The following is a 21909-nucleotide window of genomic DNA, read 5'->3' on the forward strand; positions in this document are numbered from 1 at the left end:
TATCGGTCGTTGTGTCCCCGTCGCTCTCGGCTTTGGCCGAGGTAATCGGGGTTACGACTCGATAGCGCGTATCGGTCATTGTGTCCCCGTCGCTCTCGGCTAGGGCCGAGGTAATCGGGGTTACGGCTCGATAGCATTCGTAACTGTAGGCATATTGACCGCCAGACCTGCGTCTCAACTGCACTGAGTATACGTTTCTTCTAGCGTACCGGTCGTTGTGTCCCCGTCGCTCTCGGCTTTGGCCGAGGTAATCGGGGTTACGGCTCGATAGCGCGTATCGGTCATTGTGTCCCCGTCGCTCTCGGCTAGGGCCGAGGTAATCGGGGTTATGGCTCGATAGCATTCGTAACTGTAGGCATATTGACCGCCAGACTTGCGTCTCAACTGCACTGAGTATACGTTTCTTCTTTGGGTGACTGACCGGTGGCAACTTTATGGAGGGGACAAGCACTTTGATGGAAAATTTGGGTGATTCTTCATTTGTTATGATTACGCGTTGGGGTGTCCACAATGGGCTTGGACACCTCCGCCGCTATACAAAGTACTTTCTTAAGTTGTCGGTGTTCCAATGGCTCATCAAAGGCACACCCTCCATGTCCGTCAGCCGGTATGTACCCGGCCTCATCTCTTCAACCACTTTGTAGGGTGGTAACAGACGGCGCCAATTGTTCCGGGCGTAATTCCAGAGCAAGTATAGTTACCACCCTTGGCTTGTTGAATGATGTCTTGAGTTGGATTCTCCTTTGGTCTTAATCGTTCCTCACGGCCTCTCCTGCAACAATGAACGAACTGAGGGCTTGGCTTTGTGACAAGCGTACTCACTCCGACGCTCAAGTCAGTAAACTTAAGAGGTAAGTTGTTACTTGGCTGAATGTGTATTGTAGAGAGATAAGGAAGATATTACCAGATGAATAGTGTATTTAGGTTTAGTTGTGGATTAGTTGGGATCCTTTCCTCAATGAAGGTTGAGGAGTATTTATAGGCTTTCACCTTTTGTCACGTAGTAGCCAAGTGGCTAGCGGTGGAAAGATCGATCTACCCCTCGGCCGAGGGGCCTATGGGCTGGCGGCGGATCCTGTTGACTTGCCGCCGAGGGTCTTGGATATGAGTACGCGGATATGTGTCCCTACCGGGCAGTTACCATGCCGAGACCAGTGACAGCCGATGGGCCGATCGGCTAGACTGTTTAAGTCGTTGACTTGCTGTGGATATCTTTGACCTTGCTCAATCATGTTGACTTGGTCAGCGGTGCAGAATATGCCCCATCAATATGTAATAAAATTGATTTGATAAAGGCCTCGACCTATAGCCAATTTAGCGGACTCATAATCCACTCTTATGGGCCCCTTCTAAACATGGGCCCTTGTCATTTGCCCCCCTAAATACCCCTTAGGGGCAGCCCTCGGAATCTCAGACAGTTGGTCTGTATATTTCTCTTGTAAAATTAGCGTGCTTATTTAAAACCAACAAATTAGTTACCATTTCATTATACAACATTTATCTAATTGTCTGAGTTATGCTCCGTTTGGCAAGACATTTCAGGTACCTGTTTTGACTAAAGTAGCTTTTTTGAGAAAAATTTCAGGTAGCTTATTTTTATGGAAGTGTTTGGCAAGTAGCTTATTTGCCCAAATAAGCTACATGAAATGAAATGCTACATAGAGTAGCATTTCACATTTCAGGTACCTGATTCTTAGTAATATTACTTTTTTACCCTTTCAATTTATAATATATTAAATAATTATTATATCCTTTTACGTCATTTTACCAAAATAAGTTACCTTTTCAGTTAGTTTGCCAAACGATTTTTTTATATAATCGATCACCTTATCACTCCTAATTTTCGATTCCTTATCACTATCTTTTCGTGTTTCGGTAGCTTTTCGGTTTCAAGTGACCTTTTTCGTTTTTAATTTACCTTTTCGGTTGTTTTTTAAAACAGGCCTTAGCTTATCTTTACACCAACTGGCAATGTTAGTCTTAAAAGCACATTGAATCGTCGTGTTTGTATAATAAAAACTAAATGCGTAAGGAATCTAAGATAACACTGTCAAATAAATGATTTTTCTTTATTCTATAGACTTTAATAAATGGTAATTAGATTTATACTAGAACTTTCAATGTCAAGAAACAACTGTTTCCTAGAACTTACCTTTTCTTAACAATTGGGAAAACCGAAAACACTTGTACCTCATTCACATACTTAACGTCTTAACCTTTTGTTTTTCAATACCAAAACTATAACATCATAGTTTTACTTGTTAGGCGGTATAATATCGAGGATGGGTAATTCAAAATCGAGACTTATTATTCATTATACCTCCATTTTTTTTTCATTAGGCAAAAGACTTTTTCTGTTGAGAGTAGTGATTTAGTGAGCTTAATAACAACAATTAGGCTATATAAAATCCCATTGGCCGACAGGCTTGGTCCTCTAAGGGGTTGGACACTAAAAATGTGAGTTGGACTTGTTTTGTTTAACACCGTTGAAGGCCGGCCCACCTTGAAAAGAAAAGAGGAGAGACCAACCATGAACGTTGTTAGTGGAACACTATTAATTAGTGAAGACAAAACTACATTAATCAAAACAAAAGATGTGATTACAAGTTGGTTGAAATCATTTACCATTCTAATCATTGATTCAATTAGTACATAAACTCATCATATAATATGTTTATTTATTCAAAATATTGAGCAAAATGATTATTAAAGATCCCCAATGCCGGTTTCACTCTTTGTGAACATAGAATATGATCTTATGAACTTTTACGTTTAGTTGTGTATCCTTGCAGTTACGCTTACATTTATAAAATGGGTCTAACATTATTTTTGATACAAACATATGTCGTAATAGTAAGGAAAAATTACAAATAACCACCACGTATTTGCGTATTTTTACAAATAACCACCACGTATTTACGTTTTTACAAATAACCCCCACACTTTATCGTATACTCCCCAATCACCACCGTATTTTTATCCCGAGTATCGTTTTCTTATTTCCCAACTTGTTAAATGACGATTTACGCAAATTTCCCAAATTACCCTCATTTAATTACACAAACCCACCATCACCCAAATAACTACTAGTCTAATCCTAATCTTTCCCCTAATTCATTCAAAGTTCCAAACATACTAACCCTAAAAATAAATCATTCAATCGAATTCAATTTTTTGCCCGAATTCAGCGTAGAATGAGTGTGATTCTGCAATTGGATATTCTGCAAGAATGAGAAGAAAAAACCACCGCCAAAATTTGTGTTTGTTTAGCTACATTTACTGTTGTTTTAAATCAATTACAATGTTCTATCACACGGGTTCATGAAATTCAATTATTTGACTTTTTTTGTATGGGTTTGATCTCTAGGGTTTATGAGTTGTTTCTTGAATTAGCGATAAATCCTGTACAACAACACCATTCGCAGCAAATTAGGCCGTCATATGACAACACCAGGCGACCACCATGACGGCAGCCTAATCTCTCATCACCTTCGTCTCACAAGCAGCAGCAGCGACGCAGTGCCGAACCCGATACCAGCGAGCATCATGGGCTGACCTCTTCATCTTGATGTAATTGCTGTGTTAAAGCTTTTGAAAATGTGTAATGGGGATTTTCAATAATTGAAACTTTGAATGAATTGGGGGAAAGATTAGGATTAGACTAGTTATTTTGGTGATAGAGTTGATTTGTGTAATTAAATAAGGGTAATTTGGGAAATTTGCGTAAATTGTCACTTAACAAGTCGGAAAATAAGAAAAACGAGGCTCGGGACAATAATACGGTGGTGATTGGGGAGTATACGATAAAGTGTGGGGGTTATTTGTAAAAACGTAAATACGCGGTGGTTATTTGTAAAAATACGTAAATATGTGGTGGTTATTTGTAATTTTTCCTAATAGTAATAGAGTAGTAAAACATCTTCGCTATGAGTGAGTGAATATTTCAATTGAATCACTGAAATATATATATCTATTGGTTTAATTTTATTCGTAAATTAATAATTATACAGTAACCGAAAAATTATATAGGTATCATGGTTAACGAACTCAATGTGCAAAGAAGAGAAAAAGGAACTTACATCGGATGTACTACCTCCAACTTTTTTATTTTTTGAGCATATATGTAATTTTTTTTGAGCTTATTACCTTAAATTTTATTTGTTTTTGAGCATATATGTACAGCATAATAAAGTTTATAAGTTAAATTTTAATATTTTTTCCGTCAAAACTCAAATTTAATTAAACTTATATGTAATGTTTTTGAGTTTTATTATAATTTTTTAGAGCTTAATGTTTAAGTGAATAAACTCAGAAACTTCACAGTGAAACTCATAAACTTTTAAACAAAACTCAAAAACTTTATTATAATGCTCAAAAACTATAAAATTGGAGGTAGTATATCAGATGTATAATCCTCTTACTGAACAAAGAAGTATGAACACTGTTCAAATGATTTTTTGTTATTTTATTTTTACAAAATGTTGTGTACATTTATTTTTATGTAAAACTAGTCAAATTAAATAACATTAAACTCAACAAAAGTAAGTAATAAATATATAAAATAATATTCTAATGCTTTAAATTGATAACTTGCAATTTAAGATATTATTTTTCATTATAACATAAGGATTTATCATCAAATAAAATCAAGAATTTAATACGGAGTATATTAAAGTTATAAGTTTGGTGAGTTGAGATCACCTGTCCCATTTTTATACACAAAAACTCCGGAGAGACGATCTCTCAATAGCGTTATTGAGAGACCGTTCACATGATGGGGGTGAGGGACCCTTTGAATTTCTTTTTTTCCTATATATCTTCCACTAAATTAGTTGGAGACGGTCTCTCATTAAACCTACTGATTTTTGTGTCTCATCTCTTGTCTCATTGTCTTAATTTGCGACACGTCCTCATGGATTCACAGGAAGAGTTACTACCTTCTATTTTTGAGACGGAGTATCATTCAATCGACACTACGCTTGCAATTATTGATGATTACAATGATGAATGATTATGATCATTTCAAGAAATAAAGCCCCTTTCTTCCCCACAATCAAGAAGATAGTGGAAAATAGTTTAAACAACAATTCTTATATAACGAGGTCGTACAAATAGGCATAGTGTCACGATCTGGTATTTTTGCCGGATTGTGGTGTACACCCTTGTCCGACTCTAGGGCAAGAATGCAAGCAACAAGGGTCTCGTACTAGTGAGGGATCGCCCACTAGCACGTTCTCGGGTCTCGGGGTGTGTGTCGGAATCCTAGTCACGATTATCAAGTCCGGCACACGAAAACAATAAAAGTAAGCAATACGATTATTGAAAGCAAGCAACAAGCAACAACAAGCTTTTGGATGAGAAGCGGTTTTTGATAGACTAGCACCTCTCACAGAGGCAAATTTGATTATTTGGTCCTGGTAGCACTATACATTGATTGTGTAGAATAACGATATGTTTTCTAAACGCCTAAAAACCTATTTTAAACTAAAAACGAGACTCTAAGATTCGACACGTAGGAAATAGTCTTGGAGTATTAAATGAAACTAAAAACAGAAATTACAATACATAATTACAAGTAAGAAATCTAAGGGTTCGAAGTAGAAGGACCGCGCGCGCACTTTTCAGGGATTATGCGGCTAAATGTGCGGCTCCTTGCACTCTCTCCCACCTAATCTGTTGCCGCCCTCGGCAACACAAAAATCTCGAACGGCGCTTCAGTGAGACATCCTCGGTGAGTTGTGGCCGTCCATGCTGCATTGTGGTTTGGCTTTCTCTTGAGTTCGGCTTGTAGATACTTCTCGGTCCACACCATGATCGGATTCATCGTCCCTTCAAGAATAGAATGCATTTCCTTGACGGTGAGACTCCTGAATATCATGTCCTCCAAGTTTATCACTCGCCTCTGGTCATTCTGGAAAGTCCAAGTCCTCGTTGCTCGAGTGGAAACTTCACGAGATCGTTCCAGGTGGAAGGACCGCGCGCGCACTTTTCAGGGAACACCAAACATATGTATCTTAACACTAACAGAAAGATAGAATAATAATTTTGTTTTAAGAAAACACAAACATAAATTAAACTTGGTTAAAATTTGACCAGATTACGTTTATTTTAACCCATACTCCTTGCATCATTGCATGTTATAATGTTCCGATTGTACTCCCTCTATACTATTCATTTATTTGCCTTTTTTATTTTGTGCGAATAGTATTTTAATTAAAAATTAATAAATGATTGGTACGGACTGAATAATATATATATATTTTAATGTTTCTAAGAAATAAATAATTTCTTGTAAACCTACTTTAAATGTCAACAATGTAAAGTGGCAACATTCCAAGGCAAAAACGGCTCCCTAGTCGCGATGAACTAACATAACTACATAAGCGATCTCATGAGCAACTTTATTTGACTTCATGGAGGCAAAAGACCAAATAATTGTCGCAAAAGTAAAACTAGTACTCCCTCCCATTCACAATAAACCTCCCATTCCATTTTGGCACAAAAATTAAGGAAACACATTACCCCACCATATAATTAAATTTGGACCACACAAATACACTACCCCACCATACAATTAAATTTGGACCACACAAACACTTACCAAAAAAGGAAATAGGGAGGTTATTGTGAATAACCGAAAAAGGAAATAGGGAGGTTTATTGTGAATGGGAGGGAGTATTACAGAACAAATGTTCAGGTACTTTGTTCTAGAAAATGGGTGTAGTAAATATTAATAATCCCCCTTTTAACCATTGTGGTGAGTGAAGCGTAATGAATCAGAGTACTTTACCCGGCAATGGCAGCAAGTGTAAATAGGAATAAACTGAGCCATCGGATAATTTGCATCACTTCCATCTTCGTCATTGATCAGCATTGCCGACAGGGCGTGGTGTTTTGAAGCAGAGACGGGCTTCTTGCCCAGGACTCGGGCATTATCCTTCCCATCTTCCTCAAGAGTGGGTTACGTTTACTTCAGTCAAGGCAAAGCAACAGAATAAGACAGTACAGCAACCACAACAGTGCAATTCTGAGAATGTAAAAATTCTGTGGGGTCAACGGTGAAAGTTTCTGAAATTGAGCAGCTGAAAATACACAGCTAAATGTGCACCGAGTCCCAACGACCCATACGGATTGGGTCGGTTGATTAAACTGTGAAATAGTAATTCCGGGTTCTTGTATTCAAACACTTCGAGAGTAATTAGACTCCAGATATGTCTTCGGTCTTCCTGAGTCAGAGAATGTCACCCTCATAAAAGAGCTGGTTTACTAAGTGTACGTGTTTGCAGGCTAATGCTTAAACACACTAAAATCATAGACAATCATGGCCAAATAGAAATTACCACATAACATGACTAAGATTAGATGAAAAAAGATATCTCGACTCTTTTTTCGTAAGAAGGTAAGATTTCCATTAGAGAAATAGGAAAGATTCATCTTACACGAGTAGCACCAATGAAAAGCAAAACGCAAGCCTCCCATCATGGCTAAGGCACTAACTAATTCCGCAGATACCCTACATTAGACCAAAAATAGATTCTAGAGCTAACAACAAATTTGATTTGGGAGGTGAGCAGATCGGAACTTCGACAGGCACAAGTAAATCAGAACTTCGACAGAGAGAAGTAAAAATCCTTTGATTTCATTCCTACCAAAGAAAATATATTGTAGCTGCAACTCTGCAAGTGCACATCTCGCCCATATTTTCCTCCATTCTCCCCCTTTGTTCATACCCATCTTATTTAGTTCATGCATGAGGCTCAACCCTCTATGTCTGACTCCCTGCCAATAGGAACATTGGAAGAAAAGGATCCTTACTGATTCCATAGCACTCTGGCACAAGTAGCTCTATTGACTAGTATCATTCCTCGGCTACAGATGTTGTCCACATTGCCTAACCCATTCCAAGCAGCAAGTTTAGCAATAAAAGCATGCCTGGGAAGAAATCAGGCTCCGCCAACCCTTTATCCCGAGTAGGTGAAGGGAAATAGCCTCTAAAAATATTGCACAGAGGAGTACGGAGTGGCTTACCATTCTTGTAACAGGAACTTAGTAGCTCCTTAGCTGCATAGATGTTACCAGTTCTGAAGATTAAATCATCTCGAACCCCTAAAATAGCTTTCCAAGTGCCCGAGGTAGCAGGCCTAGCAATCAGGTTCCAGCAGTCATTGCTTTTAACTAGGTAAGCATTACACCAGGACTTCCAGATGGAGATTGATGAATTTATAAAGTGCCAAAACCATTTCAACAAGAGTTTTTTGTTCCAACTAAGAATTTCTCTAATGTCAAGTCCTCCTTCAACGCTCTTCCTACACATCTTATCCCATTTGAGGAAAAACCATCCTCCTTCCCCCTTGAGAATATCCCCAAAGAAACTGCCTACAAATCTGTTCCACTTGATGCATTACGTTGATAACCCCATTTAGGATGAAAACTTAATCCAATCTTCTAAACATCCTAGATAGCCCCTCCATACAAAGCACAAAGAGAAGAGGGGAAAGGGGGTCCCTGTGCCTAAGGCCACACTTTCCTTGAAAAAAAAACCACAGAAGAACCATTGATTTTAACGGAATATTGAGCAGTAGTTGAAGTCCACTTTGATCATACTTTTCAGGGAAACCAAAGACTTCCAACTTAATCCATTTCCGAGCAGCCTCCTCATGCTTGTTAGTCAACATAAAAGTGACCGTCAGTTGTACTAAGATCATCAGATCATGTAACCCAACAGTAAGGATTCCATTGTTAAAAGTCATCAATCTCCATGAGAAAAGGGGCGGTGTTACTGAATATTTCCTCCACCCTTCTAACACAATTGAAGTCACCAAGGCAAAGCATTAGACTGAGCAACCTGAGCCATAAAATCTCAGACTTTTTTTCTAGCAATTCCTTCATTAGCCTCATAAATAAAAGTCATCAGAAAACTAGAACCATTAGCAGAAGTAATGTGGAGATGAATCCACTGACTGCTCATGGTTAAAAGAATTACTCTCAGACTCGAAAGCTTCCAAATAACTCAAATTCTCCCATTGTAGTGGAATTGGTAATTATTCAAAATAGAAAAACCCTGAAAAATTATTCTTAATAACCCTACCAGCCTTCTTGACCTTTTTATGGTTTCCATGATCCCCAATATATTCACCTGAGATCTCCTAAAGAAATCCTTTATGTCCTTTTGTTGAGGCAATTATGCCAAGAACTGGTAATCATGAAGATAATAAGGGTGGATCATCACCTCGATCCCCAACATCTTGTTCCACTAAAACATTAAAACCTGACAAGCCCACAGGGCCACAGGTATAGGTAGGATGTTCATTTTTGGCTTGTATTTACTAACTTTCTTCATAAACACTTTAGTGAATTTCAAATGGACATTATCATCCATGACTACAGTAGAGACAGCAACCTGTTTCTCCATTCTCAGCATCTTGGATAACTTCAGAAAGAGCAGGGGCAGGGTGCTGGGAGCCCTTCCCACCATACCCCTGCACCTCCAAAGCATCCGGACTAACTTTCCACAAGTTGCCCTCCTTATCCTGAGCTGGGTGCTGGGCAGTAGACCCACCATACTCGGATCCAGAGGACACCCACCAGTTAGTCACCCCAGCCTGAGAGGAAGATACAGAGTGAGGATTTATGGCCTTAGATTCCACCACATCGCCAACAGGAATATCAGAGTCAACTGCTTTCTTTTCCTGTTGTTTCCTCAACACTGAGTTTAATAATCTGCAGTGCTGCTGTTCATGCCCACCCCATTCATAATCTAGCTTCTGCATACCAGGTCCAGCAAAAGGGGTACGTAACAATATATGTTCAGGAAGCATAATCGCCAGATCTACCTCAGTCAGTACCTAGCAAAAGCCAGCCTCTCCTTATGAGAGGTAGTAACAGGATCAGCATATAAAGGGGTACCCAATTTACTGGCTATTTTGCTAAGCCCAGCAGCAGACCAGAAGATAGGATCCAAGTCTGGGAGGAGAACCCAAACGGGCACTCGAGACACATTATCAAGTTCTTGCCCAAAAGTAGGACACCATTTCTTCAGGATCAGCATACAACCACTTAGACTCCAACATCAACCCCGTATAATTTTTTAAGATCCTCCTTGGAATGAAAACAGAAGTAAAACTATCCCTTATTGAAGTAAAGTACCTTTGGTTTTGTCACATGATTCCAGAACTTCGCCACAAAACCCTCCATTTGAGCCAGTCTAGGCTTACCACCAAGAAATTGATCCACCAAAGTCAAAGACCAATAAACGATTTCACCCTGAATGTCTGAAACCTCTGTGCAAACTTCATCAGAGAGAATCCATGACCTTATGCAATTCCATTCCCACCTTAGACTTCGCCAAGAACTGCTCTCTATAAGTAGGTTTGTTGCTTTTAGTACCCCTGATATTTCCAAGATCCCTTTTAGTACCCCCGATATTTCCCAGATCCCCTTTTGTAGAATTAGGATCATGAATTCATGAGTAGTATTAGACTCCGATTGATTAAAATTTAATTACCCAGAATTATCAGTAATTTGAGAACTTAAACCAGGAGATTTTAACCCCGACAAATCCAGAGCCCGGTCAATAAAAGCATTCAATGATGGAGCAACAGGAGTAGAAATCACAGTATCATATTCCACATGCTGCACCACTTCTGGCATAATGTTCAAGAGATTTTCCACATGCTGCACCACTTCTGGCTCAAAAGCAGAAAAGGCAATTAAAACTCTAAAACAGAACAAACAATTAAGGATGGCTAAGAGATGCTCTGAGACTTAATATAGAAATAGCATACTGAAAACAAACGAAAAAACAACAGTGTAGATGATCTTCTAATCTTTGCCTATATATTTTGACATTTAGTCTCCTAGGAGACTGTGTTTATATAAAAAGCACGACATGCACCAAGGCGACGAGGACCATGGAGATAAGACTCAAGGCGCGCACTTTATTGTCACGAGGTGCACTGTTTTTACAAACTAATTTGTATTTGAAAAATAAAATCTTGTGCAAAATACATTAGTTTAAAATTTAAATATCAAAGGGTCGCATGCAAATGAGCAAGAGCTGGGGATAATGTGATAAAAATAAATAATAAAAGAGCTATTAGAAGAAATATAAAAATTGCATTGTAGTGCATCTCGCTAGTTGGTGGCCTTTTTTCAAAGGCGCACTTCATGCACACCAAGGTGTCTGCCAGTCCCTTACAGAGACTCAGGCTTAAGCGCGCCCGAGGCATGCCTTTTTAAACTAAGCTAGGAGATGGTCTCATCTGACATATATCCATTAACCCGCTAAAAAATAAAATCAACATACAACTACCGCACATTGTGGGTTAGTCGCCTAAAAATCTTGTCATAAGACCATCTCATATACGAATTCGCTATAAATGATAGGCGAATCTAAATCTAAAATCTACGACATACGCCGAACATCTTTCATCGGAGGGGTTAGCCATGTCTATATTCTATCTAGTTTCTTAGGGACACGATGATATGTCTTGTTATCTTACAATATGCTTTTATGGCTTATAAATATTATATAAAGCAATAAATAGTGCCAACAACTACGAACTAGAGAGACCGTGTACTCCAAGCTTTTATGGGCATTGTAGAAAATAGAAATAGATCAAACACCATTCTATCAGGCTAGACCCATAACAGTAATCCTAAAACACATACACAAGAATATTTCTTAGCATCAAGAAAAAGATCACCAGTGACCAGTGTTGATCATTGATTTAGATTTTCGCATGCCATTTCAGCAACAGAAGGTGGGACTCTTAAAATGAAATATTCCTCCATCCTTCTGGATAAGTGGATATTGCAACACACAACCACCAGAAGATCCCTCATTAGAAACAGAAAATACCCCTGTCTAGAGATACAATAACAATAATACCGCATTGCCTCAAGGGATCCACAAATTGCAAGGTAATGGGAGTCGAATGGATGCAACTCTACCTCTTATTAGGGGATGGGGGTCTATTTTTCCAAATGACTCAAGATGAAATTTGCACCCGAATGAGCTACTTCACAAGAAAAAAGTGCAGTCAGATTAACAAGCCATTCCACTCTAACATCTAAATATAATAATGAAAATTTGCATTGAAAGTCGTGAAACAAATAAGATATTTGCAACGCTTACTACTTACTAGCCAACTAACATATTTTCTGAACACGATTTTCTTCTACTTAGCAAAACAGGCGATAGAGAGAGTGATTACTGAGGGATCGGGGTTGCAAATTCACCCACCACACCTAGACATACTCATAAAAGATTTCCTTTGAAAAGAGGAACATAGTTTGGTATCCTAAAGTTCAACAACAATAAACAAAGCGCAAGAGTCATAGAGATGATAAAGATCATATATAATGAAAAACAGTGGCAGCTCTAATATTTTCATAGTAAAGGGGAGAGCTACAGTAACAATAGAATCAGAGACTTGATTTGCCACTAAAATTATACTCCTTCCATTTGATTGGATTCACTAGCTTTCTGAAAATAGCTGTGGGGAAATTTTGATAAATGCAGTGAATCCAAATATGGAGAGGGATTCACTAGAACATAGTTCATATGAACTATAATGGCCAATTCGGCCTTCAATTAAGTAAAAATGGCTTTAGTATTGCTAGCCTAAATGCCTAATTCAAATATGCATCAAGATTTATAATTGAAATAACTTGAATGAGCTATTCAATTCCCTTCACTTACCAAACAAACTAAAAATTTAATATCCCAACAACTTCCATCTCCAGGATCCCTACTTTACAACTCTACATACTTGTGCAACTAAAGGACATATTTCAATTCACCTGAAATTTCAATTTAAGGAGAAACCCAGTTTTTAGAACATTGAACAATATGATTGAACTAATCAAATGAACTTATATAGAAACAACAATGGGGCTCTGAATACAATCAATCAACTGTGCGACTCGTGTTGTGGTATAGTCAAAATTGGTGGAAAAAAAACCTCAAGCTTTCTCATAAGATACTGTCGCAGTGAAGTTCATTTAACAAACAAAAATCAACAACTGGATGGAGCTTAAAATGACAAACGAAAAACATAAAGGAAATATCCATAGACCAAAGCTTGAAGTCAAAAATTCACCTTGGTATAACCAAGATGCAAAAATCCACAACAAATGTAATGAAACCTGGCGAAAAGGGGATAAAGTTTATATCTTTCTCTATTGGAAAGAAAATACAAGCCCCAAACAAAGCCCAAAATCACCGTTAATACAAAAGTACGGAGTATTTGATCTTATTGATGAATCCATCATCCGTCAAAGTCACATCCCAATTATATCGAATGTTATCTTTTCCTTCTCTTTTCAATTTTCATCATAAAACAATATAACGAACATACAACCTAGATACTGATCTAGAATTTATAGAGAGGGGAGCACCCTTAACGCCTTCAAGTAATTGACATAAAAGTTACAAATTGGTTTCAGAGAGCAAAAGAGGCTTATCTATCAACAAACTGCTAATCGATGACTCCAAGATGGATTGTTGTTATAAGCTAAGCAACAAGAATCGTGCACGAAATCCTCCTTTGTACTCTATGGCCTATGCAAACATCATTGCTTTAGAAGACAAAATGTTCATCAAGAGGTAGTTAAACAGAAAGGAACCCATCAAAATGCAATGCCTAACATCTTATGACGAACAATGACATGGCGATCATTCGAACCCAAATATCTTCATAGAAAATGGGTAAGAGTAAAACCAGCACATCATAAGAATGCTCAATTTCAAAGTGACAAAAATTGGGGCAAGACAGGCATTAGAGCTTTAATGTGTTTCAAACAAATGAGTGGTAATCAATATGAAATCATGAGTTTATTCAGTAAATGGTGCCAGTAAGACGATATCACTATGAGCAATAGCAGGTTGATATAGGGCACTCATTCAAGGCCAAGAGACCCGGCAAACGCAAATTCCTCCGTAAGGCAGCCTTACACAATAATATACCGGTTGAAGTGGGTCATAATTCGGGTAGATAGATCCGTTTTATACAATATTAGCGTAAAATGGCCGTAAAGGAGAGCAGGAGACTAATTGTCCAGTGAAATACAAGGGAAAATGAGCGTCACAGCCTCATAATTGAAGACTTGAAGTACACAAGAATGAAGATGAAATCATCAACCTCAGAAAATGCAAAATAAACCAATTTATAAGAGAATATGAATGATTAATCGAGATTTCATACAAATAAAAACGGGAATGAATTGAGCAAAGAAAACATACCAGTTCCAAAGTACAAGGTTAAAGGAGAGGGTTTTTATACACTCTCTTCTGCTTCATCTCAAATACTTCTGGCTTCCATGGGTTGTTTACATACATATTCCTATTTTAGGATGTTGTATTTGATTGTTTACGTTTTCCTTATATAGATATCTTTATCAATTTTTGTTGGGTGTTTATTTTCGCAGTACTTATTTTACTCATCGTAGTACATTTATGACAATTTTACCCGTCTCATTTTTCTATCTCATTTCCCTCTCTTTTCTCCATCTCATCTAAAACCACCATTGTCAAATATCATTGTCCTACAACTTTGCCTCACCATCTATATTATCAGTGCGGATGTCGATATTGACCAACTAAATCAGAATCACCAATTACTAATTGTGTTATGATGTTATTTATACGGGAGACCATGAATTCATGATACTTTTCATAATTCTATGTTTTCTCATGCTTTTTCTAATCAATTGTGTTTCTAATTTTATCAATCTCTTCTAAGTTTTTTGTTTAATTTGTTCGGTGGTACATAGTTGAATGATTTAGTAATTCAAGTGATCTATATCGTCATTGCTCATTTATGTACAACTTTTACTCATTCATGTACTTTTTGTCATTATTTTTCCTTACCTTGTCCTTCTAAAAAAAATATCAAATTCACTCCACTTCTCTTCCTTCCAAAACTCATCAAATTCGATTCAATTATAGATGATTATCCTTCATGTTGATTAAGTAAAAATACCAAATTTACTCCATTATGCATGAACAATATTAAATTAGGGAAATTTAATTAGTTAAGGCTAAAGAAATTAGGGTTTGTAGAATTTCGTAAAATGTTATTAAAATTAGAGAACCCAGGAAGGGAATTGTGGCAGGTGGCGAGGGAGAAGAGCAGTAGGGAGGCAGTACTTGTGACAACAAATTAAAGTTACTGCCGGCGTTCAGGAGGCGAGGGCGCCGTTTATAGTTGCCGGCGTTCAGGAGGAGGCTGTAGTGATGGTGTGGTGCGGTCGTGCGGAAGCCTTGACTCCGGCCAGTCTTAGGGATGCGACGGGAAGGGATTCAGGGACGGCAGGGAGACGATGTTGTTGTAGCGTGCAGGTTTGCTGTGGGGTCGGAGGTGGTGCGGCGGTACTGAAGGGGGCCGATATGGCTGTGGTGGACGTTGCTGGTGGATGGCGGTGGTTTTGGAGTGAGTAATTTGAGTGGTTTGACAAGGGTATAATGGTCATTCATGTCCATGATTGAGTAAATCATGTCCATGAATGAGCATAACCCATCTATATTAGGAAGACTATTGTCAAAGAGGGACAAGAAGCTTTGTCAGTCGTCGTCGATGTCGGGTGAGGCGACTTTGAGAGAATGAAGAGTCACGAAAAGGATTGTTTACAGGCGACGGGGATTGTCGACGACGGTCGAATGGATGGCTGGCGGCTGCGATGGTGCCTGGTGGTTGGATTTGGTGGTGGCCGGTGGGGTGAAAGGGAGTGGTGGTTGGTAGGTTGTATTATGGATACTATAGTACGTTTTTTTCCTTTTCTTTGATGTAGTACATTAGTCTTTCTCTCAGGGGTATCAAATGGAAATTAGTAATAAAAAAGTACTGAGATGAGTAAAAAGTGTACTGCGAAAATAAATTACGTTTTTTTTAGGAAATACTTCCTCCATTCAACTCCATTCTACCAATTGGAGTTTTGCACAGCTATTAAGACAAAATAAATAAACAATAGAAGTACATTTGGGATTGTGTATATTACTTTATTAAATAATAAAGTGGGGCTCTTAAACTGATTTGATTATGGGATAATCTTCCCACCAAATTGTTCAACATTTCAAAACCCCCACCAAAACTTCCCTTTACATTTTCCCTCCACTCCCTGTCAACTCTAATTTACCAAAATCAAGGAGAACTCCAGCAATATAAGAGTACTACTTCACCATTATTTACAACAAATGGTAGCTTAAATTACATTCTCTCTCCATTAAATTACAACACAACCAAAAAAAACCTTACAGTCCAAAAATTATTACAGTCCATAACATTAAATTACAAACATAAAAATACAAAGAAAATGGGCTTCAAATGCATGACGAAGATCGGCGGACAAAATCGCCATTTACTTGCTCGAAAAGTCGCAAAATGGTAAGCTTTCTCGTGGCACCATCAAAGAGGTAGCTGCAAGGTACACTTTGAGTGATAGAAGCATATCTAACATATGGAGACTAGCCAAAAAACCAAGGTTAGTAGGTGAGAAGTTAGATGTAAAAAGTGGTAGGATAGGAAACAAAAATAGGAAAAGAATCCTACCAAACATTGAGCACATAAAGTCACTAGATCATTCTCTAAGAGATACCATGATCAAAGTTTCAGAAAACTGTGGAGTTTCAGTTGGAACTGTCCATTCATGGGTGAAAGAGGGTTTACTTAAACCTCATTCAAGCCCATTGCATCCTAAACTCACAGACTTACATAAGGATCAAAGGCTACTTTATTCGCTTAGGTAATTAGTTGTCAAGCAAGTAATTCAGGAATTCTTTGATCTCAATAATGTGCCACTAACTGAAATCTTATTTACTGAAATGAGCAACACAATACATATGGATGAGAAGTGGTTCTTCGTCACAGATGACAACGAAAAAGCATATGTTGTGGAGGGGGAGGAGCTGCCATATAGAAGCTGCCAATCAAAGAGGTACATCACAAAAGTGATGTTCATGTGTGCAGTCAGCATGCCAATATATTCAGCTGATGGGGAATGTCTATTTGATGGTAAAATAGGCATGTTTCCATTCACAAACCAAGTACCGGCAGCTAGGGCAAGCAGAAATAGGCCTAGGGGTACTTTAGAGACTAAGCCAATTGAGTCTATCACAAAAGTGGTCATCAAAGAATGCTTAATACAACAAGTCATTCCAGCAATTAAGAGGGTTTGGCCAGAAGGTTTAAACAAACACATATATATATACAGCAAGACAATGCAAGGCCTCATATCAAGAATGATGATCCTAAGTTTATGGCAGCTGCAAACTCAGATGGATTTCACATTGAGTTGGTTTTTCAGCCACCTAACTCCCCAGACCTCAACTGTAATGACTTAGGTTATTTCAGAGCTTTACAGCCATTACAAAAAAAAACATGCAATAAAGACAGTGGATGATTTAGTTAATGAGGTAATGCAAGCATTTATTGATTATAGTCCAAGTAAACTGAATAATATATTCCTATCATTACAAGCAGTAATGGTTGAGATTATGAAATGCAAGGGTCATAACAATTTCTCTCTTCCACATATGGGGAAGGGGCATCTGGTTGCCATTGGTATGTTACCAAGGAATTTAGAGGTCAATGTGGAGTTGGTTAGGGAATGCATTGATTATTTACAAGGTATTGGTAAAACAGAAGGGTTAGAATATCTTATGAACGAACTAAGTTACAATGTTGAAGGTATAGTTGATCAACTAAATGGAATGTAATGGTTAGTTTAATGTTCACTTGAATCCTTCAATGTAATGTTAAGTTTAAAGTTCATTTGAAAAAACCTACTCAAATGACAATTAAACTTCATTTTGAAATGTAATGGAATGTGAAATGCAAAGTTCAGTTCTGTTTTATGCATACAAAATGTGAAATGCAAAGTTCAGTTCAGTTTTATGCATACAAAATGTGAAATGCAAAGTTCAGTTTAGTTTTATGCATACAAAATGTGAAATGCAAAGTACAGTTGCAAAATGCATAGACTAACTCTCAGGCTACGTTTGCCCTCATCATTGAGTTGTCCCAAATATTCTTGCCTCCGAAATTTAACAAAATGAAGGTAGACCATGCTCAACAAGCAAAATACAGTATTGACATCCAAAATAATCTCTCAAACCAATAACGTATAGTCATCATTGAGTTATCATACTGCAGTTACCATGATTAAGCACACACACCCTTTCATTAATATAATATGTGGCGGCAAAAATACTTGTAAGTAATTGGCAATAAAAAGTACATATACTTCCTCCATTCAACTCCACCAAAAACCATGTATAGCTCTCAAACCATTAAGGTATAATCATCATAGAGCTTGTCTGGTTTAAACAACTCTCAGGCCAAAGTGGCCTCATCATTGAGTTGTTTGAAGTTGTAAAGCCTCCTACACAGAAACAATGAAGGTAGACCATGTCATCTCCATTCAACAAGAGTACTAAACCAGCCCTCAAACCATGAAGGTAGAGTAATCATTGAGCTCTCAAAGTACTCCTATTTAAATGGTTAGACACACACACACACACCCATTCATTCATTTATAATGTGGTGGCTGAACAACTAAACAATATTGGCCACTTAACTAGACTCCACCAAAAACCATGCATAGCTCTCAAACCATTAAGGCTACTTCATCACAGAGCAACAATGACAGTAACAAACTAAGCCTTGAATCCTCAGAAATTAAAACAAAAAAAATAGACAGACAGACAAAACCAAACAGACAAAACCAGACAGAAATTAAAACAAAGAACATCACTAAGCTAAGAAGGACATGAAGAAAGACAGGTTTATATTGACCCATAACCTATACAGTGCAGCCATTTTAGATTTCAATACAGCAATTTCAATACAGCAATTTTAGATTTCAATACAGCCAAACAGACAAAAATGCTTTGAGATTTCAATTTTAACAACCCAAAGACAATACAACAATTTCAATTTTTCAATTTTAACAGACAAAATCCTCGGCATACAACAATTTTCAATTTAACAGAATATCCTAACAAACAAACAAACCAAACAGGTAATTTTTCAGTTCAGACAAGCATACCTACTAAAAATCGTACAAAAAATCCTAACAAAATATCTTAACAGCAGTTAACCCTGCAGTTCAATAAATTGTTGAAATAATATACGAATAAATAAAATAAAAATACAAAAAAAAGTTAATGAGTAAGGAAATATACCAACACCTTGAAGTAATTATCGCTTAGATAAGAATCTATCAACAAACGAAATTGAATTTCACAGTCTTTGGTGATGGAGAATCAACCACCGCTTTTTCAACATACTCGGTTGTTTTCTCAGGCATTTTAGGACGCTTATCAGCCATGCGCTTCAAAAATCGATTTAAGTACTTTGTGCAAGGACTTTCAGGCTCTCCAGATCCACCACCCACTTCGATTAAAGTGGTTTTCTCAGGCATTTCAGGCTCCTTTGAAGGAGCGACGTTCTCAGGCGTTTCAGGCGACTTTAGAATGCAAACACCACCATCATCGAACTCCGTCTCTTCAACTTCAGTCCCCAAATCATCAGGTTCTAGCGAATCAGGTACGATATGGGTTGGAGGAGGCAATTCAGGAGCAGATTCATCATAATCATCATCGCCTTCATCGTCTTGTAAACCAACACGATAAAGATAAAAAACACACGGGATACACTCATTACCACAGTTTGGATGAGGAGGTTTCATGATAGGACGGATTTATAGATATAAAGATGAGAAGACAAAGGTGAAGTGATGAAGTGATGAAGTGATGAAGTGAAGGAGACGGATTTACAGATCTAGGGTTTCTGAGAAGATGAATTGAAGGAGGCGGATGTAGAGAGAGAAGGGAGAGCTTAGGGTTTTAGAATTGTGTAGAAGGTTTGAGAGAATATGAGGGGTTGTTAGGGCTGAGGATGAAATGGACGGAATGAGAGGAGGGAGAGTATTGGGTTTGGGTATATTGAAAGAGACGGAATGATCCAGTCCAAACTTCCCTTCACAAATTTGAATGGGTTTATTGGGTATATTGGGTTTGGGTCATTAATATTTGGAGGGAAGGGTTAGTGTATTAAGATGGATTAGGTAGTGTTAATTGGGCTAGGATTAGTTTAGGGTGTATTTTGTGGGTAAAAGTAAGTGGGCCATTTAGTGGCATTATTTGTAAATAAAATGTTGTTATAAGGATAATATGGTCATTTTACTTCCTTTTTTTAGTAAGTGGTAGAGTGGAGTTGAATGGATGAAAATGGAAAGGTGGTAGAGTGGGGTTGAATGGAGGAAGTATATGTCTAAGTAAATAGTTTACATTTTATTTTATTGTGTGAGTAGGTAATAAAGCAAATATAAACTATTGATTTGGACGGAAGGAGTACTCCGTAAATGACCGATATAACATTTTCTATTTTTATACTTTTTAAAGGATATTAATCACTGCCTTATATTGATTATCTCAAATGTATAAATACAAGAATGAGTCCTACTAATTAGCAACTGAATACTGCAAGGTAGGAAACAAATAACACTAAATTAGGTAACTAATTACGCTAATCTAAGTAAGTAAATCACAAACAAATAATTACAATATACACATTATTTACTTATTCTATCACACCCCGCAGTTGAAAAGGGAGGTAACCGAACGTATAAACTGTCTCGGAAATCATCAAAAAGGACGAGTGGAAGGCCTTTAGTTAATATATATCCGTGATTTGATAACAAGAGGAGACATGTTTGACTCGAACTTCCCCACGTTCAACTTTCTCACGGACAAAGTGGATGCCCATTTTAATATGCTTAGTACGTTGGTGTTGAACCGGGTTGCCCGAAAGGTAGATGGCACTGACGTTATCACATCATGTAGCTTTAGGCATTGGGACGTGTAGCTCAACTAGTAAGTTTCGTAGCCAACACTACTTAGCGACAACATTGGCCACTCCACGGTATTCGGCCTCTGCACTGGACCATGATAGTGTAGGTTGTCGTTTAGACGCTCACGAGATCAAGTTTGCACCTAGAAACACACAATAAGTTGAGGTTAACCTCATCGTATCGGGACACCCACCCCAATCAGCATTCGTGTATGCCCAAAGAAGAGAAGGAGCGGACTTATAGAGCCATAACCCACTGGTTGCAGTACCGTGCACATAGCGTATGATCCGTTTAAGAGAGTCATGTGTTCGGTCATCGGATTGTACATAAAGAGGCACACTTGTTGAACCGCATATGAGATGTCGTGTCAAAAGTAAGATATTATAGAGCACCGGCAAGACTACGGTAGAGTGTGGGATTGTCATAAGGAATTGATGTGGCAGCACTTAACTTAGGCTTAGTATCAACATGAGTGGCAGCTGCCTTACAAGACGGCATACCTGCACGCTCTACAATTTCATTGGCATATTTGGTCTGAGATAAGAACATTCCTTTGGAGCATTGCTTTACGGAAATCCCCAAAAAATAGCTCAGAGGGCAGATATCCTTCATAGCAAATTCCGTCTGAAGATTACTCATAATATTGGCGCGAAGAGCATCGGATGAACACGTTAGGCTAATATCATCGACATAGAGTAATAAATATGCAAGATTTGTACCTTGTCAAAGAACAAATAGTGAGTGATCAACTTTACTATGCTGAAAACCAAGATGAGCAATATAGTCCGCAAACCTTTTATACCAAGCACGGGGTGCTTGCTTGAGACCGTAGAGCGGTTTTTGGAGGAGACAAACATGGTCAGGCCGTGTCTTGTCCCAATTTCTGAGAGGTTGATACATATAGACCGTGTCATTAAGAGTGTCGTGTAAAAAATCATTTTTGACATCAAGTTGATTCACGGACCATGACTTAGATAAAGCAAGACATAGATGTAACACCCCCATACATCAAGGTGCCTAACCAAGAGCACCTTAGCCCATGGAAATGCTACCATC

General features: G+C 38.0%; 2 protein-coding genes across 3 annotated transcripts; one reads left to right on the plus strand and one right to left on the minus strand.

The window, feature by feature from the left end:
• Positions 1-7358: 7358 nt before the first annotated feature.
• On the minus strand, positions 7359-14519 carry LOC141605420 (uncharacterized). 2 transcript variants are annotated; one of them, XM_074424176.1, is made up of 2 exons: positions 14246-14519; positions 7359-10682 (listed from the first exon to the last, which is right to left on the minus strand). In XM_074424176.1, exon 2 carries the CDS (start codon positions 9816-9818, stop codon positions 9372-9374), a length of 447 nt encoding a protein of 148 aa, XP_074280277.1. In that variant the 5' UTR covers positions 9819-10682; positions 14246-14519; the 3' UTR covers positions 7359-9371. The 2 variants fall into 2 exon arrangements, with proteins under 2 accessions (XP_074280277.1, XP_074280276.1); XM_074424175.1 differs by having other exon boundaries at positions 7359-10685.
• A 2321-nt stretch (positions 14520-16840) lies between these two features.
• LOC141607339 (uncharacterized) lies at positions 16841-17716 on the plus strand. Its single transcript, XM_074426694.1, has 2 exons — positions 16841-17183; positions 17352-17716. Exons 1-2 carry the CDS (start codon positions 16841-16843, stop codon positions 17714-17716), a joined length of 708 nt encoding a protein of 235 aa, XP_074282795.1.
• Positions 17717-21909: the final 4193 nt, after the last annotated feature.

Source organism: Silene latifolia, chromosome 10, assembly GCF_048544455.1.
Source record: "Silene latifolia isolate original U9 population chromosome 10, ASM4854445v1, whole genome shotgun sequence".
Lineage (NCBI taxonomy): Eukaryota > Viridiplantae > Streptophyta > Magnoliopsida > Caryophyllales > Caryophyllaceae > Silene > Silene latifolia.